The sequence below is a fragment of the Piliocolobus tephrosceles genome, chromosome 9 (genome assembly GCF_002776525.5).
Source record: "Piliocolobus tephrosceles isolate RC106 chromosome 9, ASM277652v3, whole genome shotgun sequence".
Lineage (NCBI taxonomy): Eukaryota > Metazoa > Chordata > Mammalia > Primates > Cercopithecidae > Piliocolobus > Piliocolobus tephrosceles.
The window spans coordinates 46,157,608-46,183,332 of NC_045442.1; the positions used below are offsets into that span (position 1 = coordinate 46,157,608).

General features: G+C 38.3%; 1 protein-coding gene across 3 annotated transcripts in view; it reads right to left on the reverse strand.

Annotated features, from left to right (window-relative positions):
* Positions 1-5,913: 5,913 nt before the first annotated feature.
* Positions 5,914-25,725, reverse strand: part of MINPP1 (multiple inositol-polyphosphate phosphatase 1) — a 48,724-nt gene continuing 28,912 nt past the window's right edge. For all 3 annotated transcript variants that reach the window (XM_023225178.2, XM_023225177.2, XM_023225179.1), the window contains exon 5: positions 5,914-7,212. In XM_023225178.2, coding sequence (XP_023080946.1) covers positions 6,816-7,212 — 397 coding nt within the window. In that variant the 3' untranslated portion in view covers positions 5,914-6,815. The remainder of the gene's footprint in view (positions 7,213-25,725) is intronic.

A 25,725-nucleotide genomic window follows, 5' to 3' on the forward strand; every position in this document is an offset into this window, starting at 1 on the left:
GGTTCTCTACAGAATATAGATTTCATCCACAAGAGATAGCTTTGCAGGGCCATTTCAAAATATGTCAAAGAAATTTGTTTTGGGATAAAATACTTGATTTACTTCAGGGCCTGCTGTTATGTGATCCTGTACCAGAGTCACGTTGGAATTTGGTATCTTATCACTAAAGTCTGTTTTGTCATTGTTACGATCTCTATTTTCACATTAACGCTGGTGAGCTTTCCTGAACTTCAAAGGGAGGATGTAACAAGGTATGTCCAACCCCTTCTTCCTGTGATGGCTTGAACTAGTTGTTCAGGTTTCTTGGAATTCCTTAGCCAAGAAGGGGTCCATTCAGTCAGTTGGGGGGCTTAGAATTTTATTTTTCATTTACATCATCAGTTTTTAGACCTGTTAAAGAAAACAGTCCTTTGAAACATCATGTAGGCCACAGGGCTGCAGGAAAGTCTTCTAGACATGCTTCCAGCTATTTTTCAAGAGCTAGGCTGATAGCAACTAGACTTGGAAAGCGAGTATTACTGACTTTCCTACCTCCAGCAGGTGACTGAGGCAAAAATTAGCAGTCTATTTGAAAAGTTCCACAGTGTTAATAGGGATGTATTAATAGAATCCTACCTGCTTCTGGAACCTATGTCTAAATCTGGGAGTTTTGTGTATTATCTCTTAGTAAGGAAAATGCAGAGAAGGCTGTTGTTTCTATTTTATTTTTTTTATGTCCTGCCCCAAGGATCTCAATTTCTCTGAGAAGAGTCTTTTCAGTCTCATAGCACTGAAGTAGGAAGAAAAGCTGAGACAGTTATTTTTTTCCACTATAAATGGCACTTGCATGGTATGACTATCTAAAAGAGACTAATTAGAAAACCAGGCCCTTAACCTAATTTTCATAATGCAAATACTGACAGAAAGCTTCAGGGAGCAAAGCTGCACAGACAGAAGAGAAAAAAACACTATCCTGTCTCCCCAAAACTAGGCTTCTCATCTCACGAAGGCAAAAGACAGAAAAATATCTAAGAGAAAGAATCCGACAGGCGTGGTGGCTCACACTTGCAATCCCAGCACTTTGGGAGGTTGTGGTGGGAGGATTGCTTGAGCCTAGGAGTTCAAGACCAGCCTGGGCAACATATTGAGACCCTGTCTCTACAAAAGATAAAAAAAAAAATTAAAAAAAAAAAATTAGCAGGGCATGGTGTGACACATCTGTAGTCCCAGCTACTTGGGAGGCTGATGTGGGAAGATCACTTGAGACCAGGTCAAGACTGCAGTGAGCCATGATTGTGCCATTGCACTCCAGCCTGTGTGATAGAGTGAGACTGTATCTCAAAAAACAGTAATTAAAAAAAAAAAAAAAACAAAAAATAGGAAAAAGAGGGCCAGGCGCGGTGGCTCACACCTGTAATCCCAGCACTTTGGGAGGCCGAGGCGGGCAGATCATGAGGTCAGGAGATCGAGACCATCCTGGCCAACACGGTGAAACCCCGTCTCTACTAAAAAAAAAAATACAAAAAAATTAGCCGGGCGTGGTGGCAGGTACCCGTAGTCCTAGCTTCTAGGGAGAGTGAGGCAGGAGAATGGCATGAACCCAGGAGGCGGCGGAGCTTGCAGTGAGCAGAGATCACACCACTGCACTCCAGCCTGGGTGACAGCAAGATTCCGTCTCAAAAAAAAAAATAGGAAAAAGAAAAAGAAACTAATGGTCTCCCGAAGAGCAACTATGGCTGGAGCAAAATTAGCGTTTCCAATTAAGAACCTTTTTTATCAATTAAATAGATTTTCTTATCTGTATGTATCCAAGGATATATATTTCACCAGTATATACTTATGTAATTTATATCAAAACTGTATTTTTTTCCATAATACTTGTTGAAAAAGTTCCCCAAAGCACCCAAATTGTTAATGCAGAGAAAAATCTATAGACTTTCATTCCAACTTAATTTTCCACATTAGCCATCTTAGAAATAATGTAAAATAAATATCCGAATTCAACTTTATTTTACCAGTAGTATTACCCAATTCAGAAGGCTGTCATTTTAATGAACAAATATTTATTCTCCCAGTACAACAAACAAAAGTGTGAACATGGATTGCTTGGGTCTAAATGGTTTAAAATCTGGGAATGGGCCGGGTGCAGTGGCTCATGCTTGTAATCCCAGCACTTTGGGAGACCGATGAGGGAGGACTACTTGAGCCCAGGAGTTCAAAATCAGCCTGGGTAGCACAGTGAGACCCCATCTCTACAATAAACTTAAAAATCAGCCGGGCATGGTAGAGTGTGCCTGTAGTCCCAGACACTTGGGAGGTTGAGGTGGGAGGAACACTTGAGCTGAGTTTGAGGCTGCAGTGAGCTATGATGGCACTACTGCACTCCAGGCTAGGCCACAGAGTGAGAATCTGTCTCTAAAAATAAGAATAAAATAAAATCTGAGAATGTAGCACACGGAAGATGTTGAATTGAGGCTAGTTTAAAGAATAATAAAATTAAGAATCCTTCTATCTTAAAATAATTTCAGTAATGACAAAATACAGTTTTTAAAATTAACCTCTTCCCAAGGTATCCAGTATGGGACTCAAACTATAATCTTTAACTGGAAGAATATGACATCTCTTTTCCTGATGTGGAGTTCTGTCAAAAATACTACTATTCTCACACATACACAGAACAAAGCATAGCTGGAAAGAAACAAATGAATGGAAAGAAACAAATGAATGGAATGAACAAATGGAAAGAATGGAAAGAAACAAATGAATATGAGAAAAAGAACAGTTAACAGAGAGTTGGGTGATCTTTGATCTAAGTTCAGGGTAATAGTTAGATATAAGCAAACTGTATATGCAAGTAATGCAGATATTTTCAGCTTACATTTGGCAAAAGACAGTCCAAATTCCCACTATCATCAATGAACCACATGAAATACCATCTCAGAAAAATGTGTTCCAAAACTGTACAGTTTATATTCTGGTCAGGCTGCATGTAACTCACATCTCTAAGGGCATGCATTAGCAGTTCTGCAGTTTACAAAAGGAAAGCATTCAAATAAAGATATCGTAACAGTGGAATATGCCTGGAAAAAATGAACTACTTTTTCCCTTACACATTGAGTTTTGATTTCAGTGTTAAAATTAAGATCAAGATCATCCACAAAAGCAGTATCAAGTAAGTGTGTGTTGGACAGCAGGAACTTCAAAATGACGACATGACCACAGAAAACAGTAAGTACAGTACAATGCACATGTAGCTGTAGATGACACAGAAAAAATAGCTAATGTCCATAGAAATTTAAGCAACCAAAAATGTCAAACCAATAAAGATTAAATTTTGGCATAACTGAGTAATTTGGTCACCTATTACGAATGAACTCTTGTTAGCCAAAGATTATTTTTTTCAATGTTCAACTCTTCACATACCCTATCCTAGATAATATCTTTAGTTTTTATCTAGAGATTCTCATTTTAGACATTTCTTAAATGAGAATAACACCAGAATAGTATCACAACTTCTGTAACACTAGCAAAAATGGACTACGCTTAACCTCCATCCAGTCTTTTCATATGAAATATTTAAAATACATCTTTATAGATTCAAAGATGACTATATAGTCATGTCCTATTGAACAATGACATTTAATTCCTATGAAACTTTCATAGTCTTTGATACTTCGAAAAGTATTCAAAGGATACAAAATATTAAGTTAATGTGTCAGACAATAAATGCTTTCAGATCTTTTAAGATAAACTTCTTGAATAATAATAAAAAAAAACCTAAGTTCATTCATCTTTATATGCCCAGATTAAAAGTATAGTGTTTGTATATAAAAGTATTCAATCAGCATTGATAAATTGAAGGTATTAATTTGCAACAAATGATCAGGATTTTTAAAAGTCTTGAAAAACAAATAGAGCAGTTAAAACAAATTACTAATTCAAGAATGATACAGAGAATGTAAGTCTTTTTATAGAAAAATGTAAAACTCCCACAATACTGCAAGCTTCCAGAATCAAGCATGCAGTGCAATGATGAATACTGAATTTTATGTTGATGATTACCTCTAGACAGGGTATAGGGCTAATAGAATCATGGAGGTATACGAAAGTCCTCAAAACAGCGCTTATTTAAATCTAAAACAAATGTTATAATGTTAATTTTGATAAAACAGGATGGATATGGTGCTCATCATTTTGTTTTCTTGTTTGCATATTTACTTTTTTTTTAAAGAAATGAGAACACCAGAACTTTGCAGAATCAGCAGTGCGTATTAATGCACCAGCAGCATTTACCAGCTAATCATCTATTTTATAAAACATCATTCATTTGAAGATCTCTAATCAAAAAATCAGGGATGTCTGCATGTCATAATTTCAATATACAGTTGTAACACTTAGATTTACAATTGAGTACAATTTTTCCTCCACTTGTATTTAATTCCATGACTCACCACCCTATAGACTGAAAGGAACCCAAATGGCATGTGTCAGTTTAATCCAAAAATTTTCAAAGTACATTCTCATTTACAATTGTCATAGATTGTAAACTGTCATAGATTATAAATCAGAAACTTTGAAAAATTTTGGATTAAACACATGCCATTGGGTTCCTTTAGGCTATAGGGTGGTGAGTCACAGAATATAGTACATGGAAGGTGTTGAATTGAGGCTAGTTTAAAGAATACAATTAAGAATCCTTTCATCTTAAAATACATTATTTCAGTAATGACAAAATAGTTAAACACAGTTTTTAAAGTTAACCTCCTCCCAAGTTTTCCAGTATGGAACTCAAACTATAAATCTTTAATTGGAAGAATATGACATCTCTTTTCCTGATGTGGAGTTACAATTTATGATGACTGTAAATGAGAATGTACTCAGGTCAAGCAAGATAGAAAAAAATGTAATCTACTATAATGCCTCCTTTATTCATAATAAACAATAGAACATTAAAAGCCAGAGACATTCCATAGGATAACCCCATGTTTCCCAAGATCACTTCAACCCAGGATCCTTTCTTTCTAACCTTTATATCTTCTTTCTAGAATTTGTGTTCTGAGAATATTTTATATGTCGTGTCCCTTCGGGAATAATTCAGTTTCTGAAAATCCCATGTTGAAATGGTCCTTCTTCATCTTTTCATAGCACACATACTATATTTACAGCTCCCAGTGTTTGTCAGCTTGTTTCTTTTACTTACTCATTAGTGCTACTTTTTTAACCTTAGAAGATCTATTCAAAAAAGTATTGTCAAGGTCACATAACCCAACAGTTAATATGACATCATTTTAAAGGTGTCCCTGGGTCATATTTTGTAAACCAAAAGCAACACAAGGTTTTCTTACTAATAGGGAAAGCATTAAAAATCTTTTTATCTTTTCTCTAAATTAGCATATGATAACTTCATTGGCTAAAAAACTCAAATGACTAAGCATTAACTAGAAAATATTTCAACTATGGGTGATAAAAAAGATCTTATTGCCATTTTTTTTTTAAGCCTCAAACTGATTTTTCCAATTTTATCAACTGAAGTTTGGCTTGAAAATGTCCTAATCCAAGTCACATATGACAATCTGTATGCAGACACATGGATATCCTAAACATGTGCTGGTTTTCCTATGGTCTGTCTCCTTGAAAGCAAAGTACCATAAAACTAGTAAGAGGAGACTCTGGTAGGGGATTTTGCTGCATGTTGTTTAATAAGAATAAACACATATTTCAAAGAAAAATATCAGATTTTCCTTTGAAATATCTTACCTTTAAGGTGTATATGAATTAAAATAAAATGCATTAACAAATCTATTATTTGAGGAAATTTCTATTCAAAGAAAATTGCTTTAAATTGCCAGGTGAGTCAAAGCTGCTTGGATTTCCAAACTTTTACCATCAATTATTGATTGTATTTTGACACGGAAAGGAGAAAAGACCTGGTAGTAAAGTCACAAGAATTTTATTATAGCAAATACTTTCATGGCATTTGACAGAACTCAGAACTATTTATAAAGAAAGAAAGAAAAATCAAACAACTAAAAGATACATTTCATATAATAGGAAAATACAAAAATAGAAGCCAAGTGACAGAATGAAAAAGTTAGCTAAGCAATGGATTTGAAAAACTTTGATTCTAACTATCTGACTTGTTGCTAATTGTCCAAACAGATAATAATTTAAGATGGTCTTATGAGACATCCTAGAAGTAAAAAGGAATTATTGAAAAAATGTTCAAATATTTTATAAATACCAAATACCAAAAATATTTTCATTGTACTTTCTGACTTGCTTCAGTGAAGGTGTCCTTTTATAGCACTCTGTTTCTTGTTTCAAATTCTCATCTAGAGATGTTACTTTCTTCCAAAGTGATACTCCCAAGTTACCACAATATTCCTGATTAAGAAAACACTAGAGCTGTCCCACCTGAGGAAAAGAGAGAACTGCAGAACAATCTGTAAAGTTCCTAGACAGTTCAATCAAGTTAAGAATGGTCCAGCTGAGATATTTTGTTACTCCAGCACTTTTCAAGTATCATTATGAAATCATAATTCTATCTCAGTGTGAGATTTCTTACATAAATAGGAAGAATTTCATTTCTGTAAACATTTGCAGGGCCAGCTGTTTCTCTGAATAGATTTGTTTCCCTTTAAGAGAGCCGCTCCAGTGAAAAACCTTTTCTTACATCTCATGTCCAGACCCAAAGAGAAACCCAATGTTTTTCTGGGAAACGACAGAAATACTCAAATAATATAAAAGCTTCCTGTAATCAAGGAATTGTCTAACTATTACAAGGATGTAATCACTCCTTACAGATTCCTAAAGAATTAAAAATGTTCTTCAGTTACTCATAGTTCATCAGATGTACTGTTGGCCTTTGCTAATTCACATTCTTCACTGGTCTGACAACTCTGAAGGATGTCCTTGTAGTGGTTCTTCAGATCTTCATAAAATGAAACAGTTTCTTGTGAGTAAGCCAAGGGTAACACCTTTTCATTTAATAACATCTGCACTCGGAATTGTTCTTTAGGAGTCTTAGCATTTTCACAGTGGTAAAGCACAAATATCAGGTTCGAGGCATAAGGTACAATGTGACCGCTTCGGAACTTCCGATGCATTTGTTCCTTGTAATTGTAAGCTGTAAGGGGTTCCTTGTCTTTGAAGTAGCCCATGAGAGAAAGCAGTGGAAGAAGGGTCTCGGCATGACCAAACTGGAGGATGACTGGAGAAGAAATTGGCTGAGACCTTCAAACAGAAATAAAGGGAAAATAAGGTGCATATATTCTTGCCATAGAACACAGTATTTACACTTAGGAGTAACTTTCTCATCTTTTTTTAGTTTAAATAATCCCATCTATTTTTTAAATCTTTATATACATTACTCAAGCATATGGCTGAAATTCCGTGTGGCAGAGAACTAAACTTTTTATACTGAAAGTGAAGTTCCGAAATTCAGGATCACTGTACTGTTGTAAATCCATATAAAACAGTGTGCATACATATTTTCCTTTGTTTAAAGAGAGACAAGTGTCTTATAGATACAGGAACTTGAAACGGATGTGTATTTCAACACTGTATTGCCTTTCTTGCATAAAACTGAGCAAACTGGCCCTTAGTAAATATTACTCCATGGAGCTTAATCCTTCAATGGTTTACAAAACCCACAAAAGGTTAGTGATGTAACCTATTGTGGCTGAAACAACGTGTCTCTGGTTGGGAGTGGGAGTATAAAGTGCCAGGAATACAAACCACTTTAAACACTGACCTAAATCAATTCTTTTTCTTGAAGTTTTGTATGATTTTTTTTTTCTGGTAAAGAATTTTTATAAGAAGCAGTAAATGGCTGCTTAGCCTTTTCCCTACTTTTATAGAAAAAATTTTGAAATCATAATTCTATGATTTCTTACATAGAATTACAAAATTCTATGATTTTGAAATACATAATTCTATTTTTCTTAAATATAATTTGTAAACCTATTCAAACATGACTGTCTGACTTTTTGCTACCACTCATCAGGTTATCAATTTAGTGCATCTGGATTTTCTGGGAGGACAGAAGCAGCAGTTCTAGACCTTCCTGATTCCCTCTGCCCTCAATACACATAAACAGAGCAAGTAGATAGCAAATCCAAAAACCCATGGGAAACATTTACAACATAACTAGGTGGAAAAGTATTCTCTATGAACCACTCCAAGTAGCATCCAGTCTCAAGCACTAGATATTATCAGTATCTGTTGAAGAAAGCAGAGAGAAGTCACAGAGCATCTGAGCAATCTGAGAACAGGAGAATCCCAAACAGCCAATAGGTATTCACTGGAAGCGCTGTGGGTGAATTGGAGATAGTAGCTCAAATTGGGAAGTATTTAGTCCTCTCCAGGACTTGGTGAGTGCAAGGCAGGCCTGCAGTGACGCCTGGGACTGGAGAAACCTAGAGCTCCTGTGAACTCTCCAAACACAGGGCTCACACTAAAGAAACTGCTGGAAGTGAAATTTCAGCCAAGCAGGAGAGGGACAGAAGAGATAAAGGAAAAAGTAAGTCCACATGAAAGTAGGGGGAGAGGAACAGAGCCAGGAAATCTCAGAAAACAACCCATCATACTTCTGAACAGTACACACACCAGAACGGGGTGGGGGGTGGGGGAGGCTCTGTGAGATGAGACAAGCAATCTGACACAAACCTTTTTCTAAATGTTCAGGAAAACAATTCATATTAAAATAACTACAGAAAAGCATGTAAGAAAAAATGAGCAGAATAACTTCCATATATAAGAGTACGCTAGAAATATATACTCAAAAAGTACACTGAAACTGTTAACAGTATTTCAAAATAAGCTAAAAGACAATTATTCACTACTTTGAGATTAATATTCTCTAAAAGGTGTGAGACTTAAAAGCCATTCATCAACAGGAGCTTACCAAGCCTCTCTTCATAACTGGTATACTTTAATTAGGTCATTTAAAATACCTAAAACCTGTATTTATTTCCAAGAAGCAGCCTCTTAGGTCTGAAGTTACCAAGCAGCAGCATTCAGAACACAGCTATATTTAGTTTGGCCAGCACAAGTATTTTTAAATTTTGCATTACTTATCAGTATTTAAAAATTGAGAGGTTTAAGATTCTTAAAAATCCAGATTTTTGGCTCTTCTTAGAAATCTGAAAGATCTGGCAACACAAGTCCATATATACCCATAAGACCATAATCAGCTAAACAGGAATAAGGTTACCCAACCTCTAGACAGGGCACATACTTGTTGCACAGCACCTGTATCATTCCACATTGTCTAACGTAGGATGAATTCATTCCTTTGTTACTTGCCTGGCCCCTTTATACATCTCAGTATATTCAAGTCTAAGCTAATACCACTGTCATCATCTAAATAATGAAATTTAATAAGGATACAAATTAAAAGAAAAACAAGTAATATAAATATACTGGTTTACATTTTAAATCCTTTAGCCATTAGGTAGAAACCTAAAAACCTCAAAGCCAGAAGCAATCCTAAATTCAACGTTCAGTTATTGCTCACCACAGAATCTATTAGGACACAAAACAGGTCAGGGAGGATAGCAGCAACAGCAGCAACACCTCCACTATCTAACCAGAAGAATTTATTGTCAGTAACTCTCTCCGCTTTCCCCCATGCAAGAACTCTAATAAACTGGGGACAACATATGACAATATATCCAAACTACTGTCATTTCAGCAAGTAATTTATACGCCATTTGTAAACTTTACATTCTTTTTTCTACCAAGTGTGTGAGATCCAGTCCATAATTTACACTATGTACAGCTTCACTCAGACCAGCCCCTTTTCAGGCACTCAATAACCACATGTTGCTGGTGGCTACTACGCTGGAGAGCACAGGACAGACAGTGGTATGGACAGTTCTACATACTTAGATTCAAAAGTTAATCAAATAAATAGCAAATAGGAGAAAAGATACATGAAAAACAAAAACACACACATGAAAACTATAAATTGGGGGAAGGAAAGACACCAAAAGGGCTAGCACAAATTATGAGTTCAAAGTTCATTAATTGCATCCAAGCTATAGAAGAAATGAAATCTAGACTGTGACTCAGATTTAAGTTGTAAATTTCAAGGTTCCTTGGGTTTATACAAAAGGCAGGAAACACTTTCCCCCTCCCCTTTTTTTTTTTTACTGCCTTACTGTCAGTGATATGTTAAAATCAGTGAATTCTTCAGAAGAAATTTGAGGAAAATTATACTTAAAAATGCTTATCGGAAGTTTTATGGGAAATCAAGGAAGTTTATATATTAGATTCTCACAGTAAACCATCCCATCAAAAACAAATTACTGTCTTCTACCATCTGATGAATCCAATTTGTTTTAAAATTGTATTTTAGAATTCCAGACAATTTTCAATAGGAAGCAAAAGTGCTAACTTTTTATAAAGTCCATAAGTATTGATTATCTTCTTACATAGAGCAATGTCTATTATACAAAGTTGAAACACATAAAAAAAAACCCCAATATCTTAAAGGTCTAGTTAAATGCACTAGTAAAACAATAATAAAACAAGGTTAATAGTTTACAAAAACTAGAGCCATTAAAAGCAAGAACAAGATTTTGCTTAGAAATTGAAATGTGCCTGTAGGGAATAATAAGCTTATAATTTTATTTTTATAATTTATATATTTTTACAATAACCAACTATAAATATTTTAAGTTTGTTGATAATGAAAAGTATTTAAAAAGAGCACAATTTCATTCATAATCATTATTTTTCTACTTTTATCCTTTGTGACTTAACGTAGCTTGCTACTCAAGAAAAAGCCACTAGCTGATGATGCTCGTATTCATACAAAAGGCCCTGGGCAAATTAGCTGCACTCAATTTTCTAAAACGTAATAAAGAAGAGACTTTTCAAAAGATCCATTTGGTTAATTTGTTAGATGTGACATGCCCTGTCATTTCATGCCAAGTGCCAGGCACCATGCTAGTTTCTTCTTGGAAGAGGAGGGGAGGGGAGAAGAATAGTGGCACAAACGAACAAAAACACAAATGAATCATTTCTGGCTCTTGCAGATTTGCATGTGTCTGTTAGAGAAACCTAGAGAAGAACAAATCCATCTGTCTAAGGAAGAATTGAATGCACTTTGCTGGGGAGGTGGTGTTTGAGCTGGGTCATGAATACATTCCTACTAAGTCTTAAAACAGAAATGCTGCTCATTGTGGCCTTAGCAAAGTAATTGCTTATCGTATGATACAGCTATTATCATATCCTTTTAGAGAGGGAAAAACTAAGCAGCTTGAAAACTAGAGGGCATAACCTAGTTATGAGCAAATTTTAGGGCAGATTACTCAATCCCCCTCAGGCTTCATTCCTGCCAAATGAAGATAAGCTACTTCCCTTGCAAAGCTGTTGGATTTGAGCTACAGAAAAATACTCGCAGATTTGCTATCAGATTGATCAATGGCTCTATGGCAAACGCTACCACAGTGATAGCAAACAGCCACAGTGGCAGCAAGAGCCACAGCAGTTCTAGCAGTGAAGTGACCCAGCACACAAATCAGTGGTGTGCTGAGTTTAGAATCCAGGAGATGAGTTCAAGTCAGTTCTCCTAAAATATCACCAGTACCTAACACTTTATTCTAAAGGTAAACACAGTATCAAGTAACAAACTCATTTCATTGAATAGCGTATTTTAAAATTCATCAGACATCCAAAAGTGCTAAAGATCCAAATGCAAAAGCAAAACCACAGGTATACCATAAATTAAATCGTATGGAAACAGTTTACACTAAAAAATTTTACTTGGAAAAACCTTAACGCCTTTGATAAGAAAATACTTGTTTATGAGGAGTAAATAATTGAGGAACTTAGTAACTTCTTAGTCACTTAAATTTACTTTCAAATCATTGTTGATTAAAATCATTTAAAATCAAGTAATCCCAGCACCTAGGGAGGCCGTGGGCAGATCATTTGAAGTCAAAAGTTTGAGAACAGGTGGGCCAACCTAGTAAAACCCCATCTCTATCAAATACACAAAAAAATTAGCTGGGTGTGGTGACGACGACTGTAGTCCAAGCTACTCAGGAGGCTAAGGTACAAGAATCACTTGAACCAGGGAGGCGGTGGTCGCAGTGAGCCGAGATCACGTCACTGCACTCTAGCCCAGGTGACAGAGTGAGAATCTGTCTCGGAAAAAAAAAAAGAAAAACAAATCATTTAAAATCAAATCAGTTCTTATTTGTGGGAAGAAATGTAGTATTTCAACATACTGACTGAGGAAGACTCCGTTGTCAGTGCTTGGTAACACTCTTCAGCAACATGCAATTTGGCAAAAGCACATGTAAAAAAAAATCCCGTAAAATTTTTTAAAAATGATATTATTTTCCTTGTTTTTGTTTAAAGATACAGGAGCTCACTCTGTCACCCGGGCTGGAATACAGTGGCGTGACCATGGCTCACTGCAGCCTCAAACTCCTGGGATCAAGTGCTCTTCCCACGTAGGAATCCCATGTAACTAGGACCACAGGAGCGCACCACCACGCCCCACTCATTTATTTATTTGTTTATTTTTGTAGAAATGGGGTCTTACGTTGTTGCCCAAGCTGGTCTTGAACTCCTGGCCCCAAGTGATGCTCTCACTTCGGCCTCCCAAAGTGCTGGGATCATAGGTGTAAGCCACCACGCCCAGCTGATTGTTTCTTAAATAAGGCATCAATTCTTTTCCAAGAATGTAAAGGCAAAGACCACATTTCTCAGGTTTTTCAACTGAAATGCACATGCAATAAGAAAAAAATATTCAATGAAAACCACAGTTCTAAAAAAGCTGATTAAGATAGTTTGGCAGAATGTGTTTCTCAAGACACAGGTCACAAGGACCCTGCTGATAAAACCAGTTGTGGTAAAGAAGCCAGCCACAATAAACATACGTGTGCATGTGTTTTTATAGCAGCATGATTTATAATCCTTTGGGTATATACCCAGCAATGGGATGGCTGGGTCATATGGTACATCTAGTTCTAGATCCTTGAGGAATCGCCATATTGTTTTCCATAATGGTTGAACTAGTTTACAATCCCACCAACAGTGTAGAAGTGTTCCTATTTCTCCACATCCTCTCCAGCACCTGTTGTTTCCTGACTTTTGAAGGATTGCCATTCTAACTGGTGTGAGATGGTATCTCATTGTGGTTTTGATTTGCATTTCTCTGATGGCCAGTGATGATGAGCATTTTTTCATGTGTCTGTTGGCTGTATGAATGCCTTCTTTTGAGAAATGTCTGTTCATATCCTTTGCCCACTTTTTGATGGGGTTGTTTGTTTTTTTCTTCTAAATTTGTTTGAGTTCTTTGTAGGTTCTGGATATTAGCCCTTTGTCAGATGAGTAGATTGCAAAAATTTTCTCCCATTCTGTAGGTTGCCTGTTCACTCTGATGGTAGTGCGGCACTATTCACAATAGCAAAGACTTGGAATCAACCCAAATGTCCATCAGTGACAGACTGGATTAAGAAAATGTGGCACATATACACCATGGAATACTATGCAGTCATAAAAAAGATGAGTTTGTGTCCTTTGTAGGGACATGGATGCAGCTGGAAACCATCATTCTTAGCAAACTATCACAAGAACAGAAAACCAAACACCGCATGTTCTCACTCATAGGTGCGAACTGAACAATGAGATCACTTGGACTCGGGAAGGGGAACATCACACACCGGGGCCTATCATGGGGAGGGGGGAGGGGGGAGGGATTGCATTGGGAGTTATACCTGATGTTAATGACGAGTTGATGGGTGCAGCACACCAACATGGCACAAGTATACATATGTAACAAACCTGCATGTTATGCACATGTACCCTAGAACTTAAAGTATAATAATAATAAAAATAAATAAATTAATTAAAAAAAAAAAAAAAAGCCAGCCACAACCAGCCAGAATCAAGAGGGCAATGACAGTGACCTCTGCTCATCCTCACTGATCCTCACTGCTCATTATGTGCTAATTATAATACATTAGCATGCTAAAAGACACTCCCATCTGTGCCATGACAGTTTACAGATGCCATGGCAACTCCTGGAAGTTACCCTATATGGTCTAAAAAGGAAGGAACCCTTGATCCCGAGAATTCCCTACTCCTTTCCCAGAAAACTCATGAATAATCCACTCCTTGTTTAGCCTATGATTAATAAATAACCATAAAAAATAGCCAACCAGCAGCCCTCAGGGCTACTCTGCCTATGTGGCAGCCTCTCTTTTATTCCTTTACTTTTTAATAAACTTGCTTTGGCTCTACTCTTTTGGCTAACTTTTGAATTCCTGCCTCCCGAACCATGTGACCTCTGGGGCTGAATCCCAATTTTGCCCTATGACATGATCACTAATGATGTAAGCCTCTAAGCAGATGAATAAAGACAAGGGTGTATGCATCTAAATTTTTACTCTTGCTTGGAAGAAAGAGAATATGTCAATAAATGACAATTTTTAGTCATAAAACCAGTATCTAGGCCAAATCTCCAATCAGTAATTAATAGCTATTTGGAACACTGCATTGAGAAGGATTCTGACGTTGTATCCAGACTCGATGTGATTTCATATTTCCTACACATTCTACTCTCAATTCATGAACCTCCTTTTCTTGCCAATCAATCTCTCCATCTTTACCTTTGATTTCCTAGATGTAACTAAAATGAGTTTGGTCATTTCTAAGACACTGGACTATAAGACATATTAAAAGAAGACGTTTTAAGTTAGTATTATGTCCAGGTAAGGTTTCTTAAGAATATATTTTTTAAAAAGAAAATAAAGTTAGTTTTATGATGCTGCATAATTTTTCTGCTTGACAATATCACTACTGGTGACGTATAACAGAAATATATATAAAACATATAATCACCTAAAACAAATTATCACTTCAAGAAATATGCATAAATCACTCCTAAATGTATGTACACAAATCGTTACTGGATACAGGTAAGAATATACTTGGTTTGGTTTATGTCTTTTTTTTTAAAAAGTCAAGGAGCTTGACTATTAAAAATCCCACTTGGAGAAATTTTATCTCAGAGAAAAACAGCTTATAAAATAGAAAAAGCTGCCATAACATTTCATATAATATGCTATCAACATGAAACCCTAAGGAGGACTTAGGGTTCATTAAACTGAAACCCTAAGGAAGACTTAAAATTACGTTTTAGCAACTACACATTTTATACAATTTTTAAAAACCTGACTTGATTCTTGATTTTCCCATTTCAAAAACAGAATTCACTAAATGTCTGGGTTGAGGTTTCAAGGGTAAGAATTATGGACACTCTTAAATAAGTTGCAACAACTAAAAGAATGTTAAGTATTTTTTGCTTTATCTCAAAAGCATTTCCATTACATAACATCTCAGAATATAAATCACTAAAATCTCAAACATAAATGTTTTTCTTTGCTATTTTTTCTTAGCCTGAATTCAACTTAGTAATCTTTAATGGTTCAAGGGCAAACTATAGAATAAAGATAATAAAGATTACTCTGTAAAGTATTACTATTCATAAATAAAGCAATCTTTATTATTATCTTTATTCCTCCAGGCGCCGTAAGAAAGGAGAGAGGCTTCTCTCTTAAGGTTCCAATGATACTGTGAAATATAATATATATTTGGTCTTTGTTCCTGTTTCCTGGTAGAAACTCCTAAAATCCTTGAAATTTCCCAAGTGCTGTCTTTTTGTGTGCTCACGTTGATTGACAGCTTCAGGATGGGGCTGGTCAGCAAAAAGGCAAAGGCATGATTACAAGGTTAGGATTTTCAGGCCTACCCCTCAACCTCAGGGAAGAGGGAGAGAGGCTGAAGGTCAAGTTGATCACTAATGGCCAATAGTTTAATCATGTCTAAGTAATGAGGCCTCCATAAGAACCCAAGAGGACAGGGTTTGGAGAGCTTACGGACAGGTGAAAATGTGGAGGTTCCTGGAGGATGGTGTGGCCCTGGGAGGGTATGGAAGCTCCACATCCCTTCCCTCATACCTTGTTTTATGTGTCATTTGTATCCTCTGTTAATATCTTTTATACTAAACTAGTAAACATGTTTCCCTGAGCTCTGTGAGCCACTCCTGCAAATTAAGTGAAGCCAAAGAGGGGGTTGTGAAAACCCCAACTTGAACCAGTCAGTCAGGAGTTCCAGAGGCCCAGACTTATGACTGGTGTCTGAAAAGGGCAGGAGGCAATCTTGGGGATTGAGTCCTCAACCTGTGAGACCTGATGCTACGTCCAGGCAGATAGTGTCAAAATTAAAGGATACCTAGCTAGTGTCTGCTGCTTATTGGTGGGGAACCCCCATCCCCCAACACTGGGTCACAGAAGTTAATATAGTTTGGATGTCTGTCTCCTCCGAATCTCATGCTGAAAAGTGATCCCCAATGTTGAAGGTGGGACCTAGTGGGAGGTATTGAATCATGGGGACAGATCCCTCTTGAATGGCTTAGTACCATCCTCTTGGTGATGAGTGACTTCTCAGTTAGTTCACATGAAATCTGATTGTTTAAGAGTCTGGGGCCTCCTCCTTCTCTCTCTTGCTCCCTTCTTGCCATGTGATACCTGCTTCCCCTTTGCCGTCACAATTGTAAGCCTCCTGAGGCCCTCCCCAGAAGCAGATGCTAGAGCCAAGCTTCCTGTATAGCCTGCAGAACCGTGAGCCAAAATACACTTGTTTTCTTTATAAATTACCCAGTCTCAGGAATTTCTTTATAGTATCGCAGAAATGGACTAACACAGAAAATTGGTACCAAGGTGTGGGGCATTGCTATGAAGATACCTGAAGATGTGGAAGGGCCTTTGGAACTGGGTAACAGGCAAAGGCTGGAAGAGTTTGGAGGGCTAAGGAGACAGGAAGATGAGGAAAAATTTGGAACTTCTGGGAGACTGGTTAAATGGTTGTGAAAATGCTGATAAGGATATGAACAGTAAGTCCAGGCTGATGAGGTTCCAGATGGAAGTGAGGATGTTATTGGGAACTAGAGCAAATGTTACCCCTGTCACACCCTAGCAAAGAACCTGCTGTATTGTGTCCCCTAGGGATACCCTCATCAATCTTTCCTCATCTTCCTATCTTCTTCTGAGCCCTCTAAACTCTTTCAGCCTCTGCCTGTTACCCTGTATTGTGTGCCCTAGAAATACCCTAGGGATTTGTGGAAGTTTGAACTTAAGAGTGATGGTCTAAGATATCTGGCAGAAAAAACTTCTTAGTAGCAAAGCGTTCAAGATGTGGCCTGGCTGTGTCCAACAGCCAATAATCAAATATGGGAGCAAATAAATGACTTAAAGTTAGAACTTACATACAAAAGGGAAGCAGAGTGTAAAAGTTTGGAAAATTTTCAGTCGAGCCATGTGATAGAGAAAGAACAAGTATTTTCAGGAGAAGAATCCAAGCAGGTTGTGGAGCAACCACCTGATAAAGAGGTTATCATGGCCAGGGCATGTTAGCTCATGCCTGTAATACCAGAACTTTGGGAGGTCAAGGCAGGAGGATCACTTGGGCCCAGGAGTTCAAGACCACCCTGGGCAACAAAGTGAGACCCCCCCCCATCGCTACAAACAATAAAATAATTAGCTGGGTGTGATGGTGCATGCCTGTAGTCCCAGCTACTTGGGGGCAGAGGTGGGAGGATTGAGTTTGAGGGGTCAAGGATATGCAGTGAGCTATGATCATGCCACTGTACTCCAGCCTGTGTAACTGAAAAAAACCCTATTTCCAAAAGAAAAAAAAAAAGAGAGAGATTATCAGACTAAAAGGGAACCAGATGCTAATATCCAAGACAATGGGAAAAAGGCCTTGAAAGCATTTCAAAAATCTTTGAGGAATCCCTTCTCATCACAGGCCCAAGAAGCCTAGGAGGACTGAATGGTTTCAGGGGCCAGGCACGGAGCACTGCTGCCCTGGCCAGCCTCAGGATACTGCTCCCCACATCCCAGTTACTCTGGCTTCAGCTGTGGCTCGAAGGGCCCCAGGTACAGCTCAGGTCACAGTTTTAGAGAACACAAGCCACCATATGTCTTGGCGACTTCCATGTGGTATTAAGCCTGTAGGTGCACAGTATAAGAGTAAAGAAGGCTTGGCAGCTCCAGTCTAAATTCCAGAGAATTTATGGGAAAGCCTGGGTACCCACATAGAAGCCTGCCACAAGGGCAGAGTCTCTCCACAGAGAAACTCTTCTAGGGCAGTGCCAGGGGGAAACACCACAATGGAGTCCCGCCACAGAGTCCCCACCAGGGAACTGCACAGTGGAGCTGTGAGAAGGGGACAGCTGTCCTCCATATCCAAGAATGGTAGAGCCATCAGAAGCTTCTAACCTCAGTGTGGAAAAGCCACAGGCATTCAACTCTAACCCATGAGGGCAGCCATAGGGGCTGCACCCTGCAAAGTCACACAGAGCTGCCCAAGGCCTTGGGAGCCCACTCTTGTACCAGTTTGCCCTGGATGTGGGATGGAGAATCAAAGGAAATTGTTTTGGAGCTTTAAGATTTAATGACTGGCTTGGCACAGTGGGTCACACCTACAATCCTAGCACTTTGGGAGGCCGAGGCAGGCAGATCACTTGAGCTCAGAAGGTCAAGACCAGCCTGGGCAACATGGCGAAACCCCGTTTCTACTAAAAATAGAAAAATTAGCCAGGCATGGTGGTGCACTCCTGAGGTCCTAGATACTTGGGAGGCTGAGATAGAACAATCACTTGTGCCAGAGAGGTCAATGTTGCAGTGAGCTGTGATCATGTCACTACACTCCAGCCTGGGCCAACAGAGTGAGACTCTGTTTAAAAAAAGAGAGAAAAAGAAAAAAAAGATTTAACAACAGCCCTGCTGGGTTTCAGATTTGCATGGAGCCTACTGCCCCTTTCTTTTTGGCCAATTTCTCCCTTTTGGAATGGGAGGTATACTGAATGTCTGTACTACCCTTGTATCTTGGGAGTAAACAACTCATTTCTGATCTCACAGGCTCATAGGTGGAAGAAACTCATCTCCAGATGAGACTCCGCAGACTTCAGACTTGCGACTTTTGAGTTAATGATGGAATGAGTTAAGACTTGTGAAACTCTTGTGAAGGTATAATTGTATTTTGAAATGTGGGGATATGAGAGTTGGGGGGCCACGGTTGGAATGATATGGTTTGGATGTTTGTCCCCTCCCAATCTCATGCTGAAATGTGATTCCCCATGTTGGAGGTAGGGCCTGGTGGGAAGTGACCGGGTCATGGGAGAGGATCTCTCTCAAATGGTTTAGCATCATCCCCTTGGTGACAAGTGAGTTCTTGCTCAGTTAGTTCATAGGAGATCTGGTTGTGTAAAGGAGCCTGGGACCTTTTCTTTCTCTCGCTTTCGCTTCTGCTGTCACCATGTGGTACCCTTTCCCTTCCACCATGACTGGAAGCCTTCTGAGGCCTGCACCAGAAGCAGATGCTGGAGCCATGCTTTTATAACCTGCACAACTGTGAGCCAATTCAATGTCTCTTCCCCAGCCTCAGGTATTTCTTCATAGCAACGCAAGAATGGACTAACACAGACGTTGTATTGACTATTGTTGTGTTATTGTGAAGTCAGAGGAAAAACAGGGTTTTTTTCCCAAACAACTCCCAAAGAAGGAATAAGTAAAACATCTAACTCATAATGATGAGGTATAAAATTCAAGAGGACTTAGCCAATAATTTTTCAGATATTTTAAACTATATGGTTCAAATCAAGGGCCCATTCATAGTTAAGAATTTCAGAATGCTCTTCTTATAAACAGGAATGACTAAGCAATATATAAACCAATTTCTACTTCATTGTTTGAAACTCAACTGGCAAAAATCAAACTCAGGTATATAAAAAACCAACTGCCTCCAGGGAATTATCTATGATCAAAAGAGCTTCCAAAGAGCTAATATACAATCCTTCTTCAACAGTTGTTTATGCTTATACCTGTTTGCCCATATAAAAGGCTAACTCACATTTCTGTTTTATTTGACAAAGTTAAGTAGCATAGTGTCAAATGAAAAAACATATTATGTTTCTCTGCCAAATATGTGGACTCCAAATATGGAGACTTGGATACCTTCAACTGGTAGAAGCTGAGACAGCTGTGGAGTTTGTGTGTGTGCACACATACAGTAGGGTTTGTTTGTTTTCATAACTTTTAAACACCCAAAACAAATTCATAAAAGCATTTATGATCCAATTTTTACCAGAAGCCATTAAAGGTATGTGCCAGGACTGTATAAAGTAAATCAGTAATTTCTGTGAAGAAGTGATTTGGTCCCAAGTCTATGAACACGCTGCTCTTTGTCCTGTGTCACAATTTAATCTTAAAAGAGTCCAATCTGGTTCTTAAGCCATCTCCTAGCTAACTGGAGTTCTTAAGCCTAACTCCAGTTAGTATATGCCCAATCACTATTTGAAGGAACCAAATCTCCAGTTTCTCCTTGAATATACCAAAGTCCCAAAGATGGTATGAGAACTTTTCTGGTTTCACTTCCAACCTTCTCCAACAAACCAAAGCTGGTCTATGAATAAGCCCAAAATACTGGCAACAATAAATGGGTATGAGTATGTGTATATGTCTGAATGAGGGAGTAAGAAAGTGTGTGTGTGGTGTGTGCGTGTGTGTGTGTGTGAGAGAGAGAAAGACAGAGAGAGGAGAGAGAGACACACACAGAGAGAGAAACATAGGTATGTAGGTATAGGAGGGCAAAAAAGAGAACAAATGTTAAAGGAATTCCTTCTTGGTTGACACTCATAATTATGCTCTTCTTATATAAAACCCCTGCATATATTTTGTCATAAGACTGCTGAGAGCATAAAGATTGCTATATTTTATTTTATCTATGGTATCATGTGGCTTTGTCACTACCATTCAATAAACAGAGTTGTGAGGTTCAGGATACCATGACGGAAAGAACCAAGTTTTTCCTTTAACATAAAAGAATAAGCTGGGAGTTGTGGCTCACACCTGTAATCCCAGCAGTTTGGGAGGCCCAGATGGAAGAACTGCTTGAGCCCAGGAGTTTGAGACTAGTCTGGGAAACATGGAGAGACCTTGTGTCTACAAAAAAACCCCACAAAATTAGCCAGGTGTGGTGGCGCATGTCTGTAGTCCTGGCTACTTGGGAGGCTGAGGTGTGAGGATCACTTGAGCCCAGGAAGTCGAGGGTGCAATGAGCCATGATCATGCCACTGCACTCCAGGATGTCAGAGTAAGACCCTGTCTCAAAACAAACAAACAAACAAACAAGCAAAAAATACAGGAAGATGTAAATGTTTTTTAAAGGAGGGCTGCCAAGGCAATCACTCAGTGCTCACGGCATCTGTGATTCTTAACTTTCACAAAGGACAGGAAACCATCTGAGAATCTAAGAAAATGAAACTTCGTACTAGAGAAAGGCATGTGGCCCATGAAAACTTGAATATAGTTTCGGGATTTCAGACTCTATACTGCAAGAATCCCTGTGCTATATATTACAATGTGACATCCTGAGGAATAATATGTGTATAATTCTGTCCCATATTGGTTTGTGTCCCTAGAGTCATATATATTCCACAAAAGTCTGATAATTTTGTACTAATACTATATTTAAAATGTCTAAGCAGAATGAATATTTAACACCAAATTAAGAATAATTCAGATGTTCTGCATTCTGATCTAATTAGTCATAGTTCTCAAATTAACTTACATCTCCCATTACATTGTAATGACTACAATAGTCATTACAATGACTATTCTTTCTTTGAGACTCTTGGCAGAAGTATCCCAAAGAACAGGAATTACACCTTTAACTCTGCTCTCTCCCTGATAAAAATGCATTAAACTTGGAATGTTGCATTTTTCAAAAAGTGACAAAACCACTTGAAAAGATACATATTTTGCCTGAAAATGTAAACTATTAATACAAATATAAGAAAGCAAATGAGGCCGGGCGTGGTGGCTCACGCCTGTAATCCCAGCACTTTGGGAGGCCGAGGCGGGCGGATCACAAGGTCAGGAGATCGAGACCACGGTGAAACCCCGTCTCTACTAAAAATACAAAAAATTAGCCGGGCGCCATGGCGGGCGCCTGTAGTCCCAGCTACTCCGGAGGCTGAGGCAGGAGAATGGCGGGAACCCATGAGGCAGAGCTTGCAGTGAGCCCAGATTACGCCACTGCACTCCAGCCAGGGGGACAGAGCGAGACTCCTTCTCAAAAAAAAAAAAAAAAAAAAAAAAAGAAAGCAAATGAGTAATCTATATAAATGTCTGGATAGAAATACACAGAATCATAATGTTTTAGGTTTGAGATCTGGTCAAGTCTTATTTTAGGAATAATAGTGCAAAATGATTAAGTGGATTACTGCAGTTATCCAAATTACACCCCTCCTTTTACTTACAGAAATTGGTAAGGAGATTTTACTATGTCTTCAACCAAAAACAAAGTTTAAGTCTAAAATCCTGTCTTTTTTTTTTTGAGACGGAGTCTCGCTCTGTCGCCCGGGCTGGAGTGCAGTGGCCGGAACTCAGCTCACTGCAAGCTCCGCCTCCCGGGTTTACGCCATTCTCCTGCCTCAGCCTCCCGAGTAGCTGGGACTACAGGCGCCCACCACCTCGCCCGGCTAGTTTTTTGTATTTTTTTTTTAGTAGAGACGGGGTTTCACCTTGTTAGCCAGGATGGTCTTGATCTCCTGACCTCGTGATCCGCCCATCTCGGCCTCCCAAAGTGCTGGGATTACAGGCTTGAGCCACCGCACCCGGCCTAAAATCCTGTCTTTTAATGAGGGTTGATAACTATGTGTGTGTTCAAAGTACATAAAGGATACAAAGCAACTACTTCAAGTCATTCAAAAAGCTCAACCATTAAAAGAATAATTGCATGTTTTCCCCCCAAATGTACTCAGCTAGATCCTTCTAAGCTCTTAATTCACTTTTCACACTTAATTGATATTATGCAAAGTATGTTTTTAAACACGATCCAGGAATATCAAATACAGCTTTACACAACTCATGTAATTCCCATATTTATGTAAGTATACAAATAAGCAACATGAACTGCCAGATGCTTTGGGAAGAAAATTACCAGAAAAAAAATTTTTGTTAAGTCTTCCACATCTAATTGAAACATCAGTTCCAGGGAGTATTTGGAGAAGCATCAATCCAACAGCTTAACATAAATCAGGAACGAAAATGACTCAAGTATGACATTTTTCTTCCTGAAGCAAAAATACACTGAAATAGTTTCCACTTCCGGTCAAGACAGAGTAACAGGGACCAGATTTACTGTCCTACCTTAAACTACCAGAAAGCTGAACAAAACACACAAAATTTCAGACACTCAACAATAGTCATAGTACGAGAAAAAGAAGGCAAAGGAGGTGACTCCAACAATTGCCCCTGCTTACTGCCAAGTTTCCAGACTATGGCACAGGGAGGAGACGCCCAAACAGCTCAGAAGTCACCCTGAGCAGCTGAGATGGGACTGAGAATTTAGGGAGACCACACTAGCTGAATTCACAGGAGGAGTACCTGAGAAGACAGTGCTGCAGACCAGCAGGGGCTCCCTCAAGTTTTCAGCTGGCACTGAACAGCACATGCATATGAGAAAACTATCCAAATCCCGGAGAAAAAACATTGAAAAGGAATAGGTAAAAATTAGCAGAGTTAATTACAGATTACTCCTATCTATAATCCCAGTGACTCAGGAACCAGAAGAAGGATTGCTTGAGCCCACCAGGAGACCAACCTGGGCAACACAGTGAGAAAAATAAATAAAAAAAAAAGTTACATGTATTAAACATTTTTTAAGCATTAGCCAGGCATGGTGGTATATGCATGTGGTCGCAGCTACTTGGGAGGCTGAGGTGGAGGACTGCCTGAGCCTGGGAGGTTGAGGCTGTAGTGAGCTATGATCGCACCATTGTCCTCTGGCCTAGGTAACAGACCCCGTTTGAAAAAAGAAAAAAAACAATTCCCAAAGCTAACACACAAAAAAGAATAGTTTTCATACAAGCCAGAGTGGGAAAACCTCAAAATACACAGGGTACATAAAAATACTCAGGGTGAAATCCCTCAATAATGGGGCAAAATCAGTCCATTAATATATATTATTAGTTTTTTAAAAAGGCAAACCATAGACTAAGATAATGTATTTCTAGGCATAAATCTGACAAAGGACTGTACCTAGACAACACACATGCGCACGCGCGCACGCACACACACACACACACAGAGAACAGTAATAAAGATAACCCAATTAAAAAGCAGACAAAATATTTAAAGACTTCACCGAAGCAGATATATAGATGTAAAAAGCACATGAAAAGATGCTCAGTATCACTATCATTATGAAAATGCAAACTAAAACTACAACAAAGTACGACTACACACCCATTAGAATGGCTAAAATTAAAAAGGCCTGCCATATCAAGTGTTGGCAGGATGTGGAACAACTGAAACTCTCACACATTGGTGGGAAAAGCTTGCCAGTTTCTTAAAAAGTGAAAACTACGGTTAGGCACGGTGGCTCATGCTTGTAATCCCAGCTTCTTGGGAGGCTGAGCCAGGAGAACTGCTTGAGCCCATGAGACAAAGGTTGCAGTGAGCCAAGATCGTGCCACTGCATTCCAGCGTGGCCAACAGAGTGAGAGTCTCGAGAAAAAGAAAAAAAAAGTGAAAAATACACCTACGTAAGACTCAGTCATTCAATCTAATTAGACAGGTTCCCAAGAAATCAAAACATAACATACGAAGATCACAAATATTCAGAAGCATTATTTGCAATAGCCTTACAACTGTGAATAACCAAATGTCCATCCAAATGTGAACAAATGGTGGTGGATCTGTATAACAGAATACTACTTGGTCTTGAAAAGGAATGAACTATTACATTCATCAACAGCACAGGTGAATCTTACAATCACTATGCTGAGTGAAAGAAGCCAAACAAAAAAAATATTCACTATGATTTCATTATATAAAATCCTAGAAAATACAACTTAATGTATAGTGACAGAAAACCTATCAGTGGTTACCTGAAAATGGGGGTAGAAAGTGAATTAGAAAGGGTCACAAAGAAACTTGGATGTGATGGATATTTTATCTTGACTATGGTGATAGTTTCATGGGTGTATATATATGTAAAAACTGACCAAACTGTACACTTCAATATGTATAGTTTACATGAATTATACCTCAAGTGGGTTATTTAAAAACACATCAAAACAATTACTAAGGGCTGATATGCTGAGATTAGTGAAAGAAAAGTCTTTGGTAGCCTACTTCAAAGACTCCTCATAAAGCCTTTACCAAACCCCAAAGAGTGCAAATTAATTCTCTCTCAGTAATTTTGTTTTTATCTGTTTTAGTGCTATTATACTCGTTCTCCAAACTGTGTTTGGAGACAATTTCAATGCATTCATCTTTGTATACTCTCTGTTGCCAGTCAAATAACCTGAACATAGTGGGTACTCAAAAATAACCTGGAAAAAGCTGTGTATTTATTTCAATAGATTTGTCTAAATATTCCTGAAAAATAACAATAGATTTTACTTGTCTATGTTCTAATTCAGGAGAGAGATATTTAAGTGTAAACCTCAGAATACGTGGAACTTATTTAAAAGTAACACAAATAACTAAAGCAGAAATAGGAACAATCTTATTTTATTTATTTATTTATTTAGAGACAGGTTCTTGCTCTGCTGCCCAAGCTGGAGTACAGTGGCATGATCACGGCTCACTGTAGCCTCGAGCTCCCAGGCTCAGGTGATCCTCCCACCTTAGCCTCCTGAGTAGCTGGGAC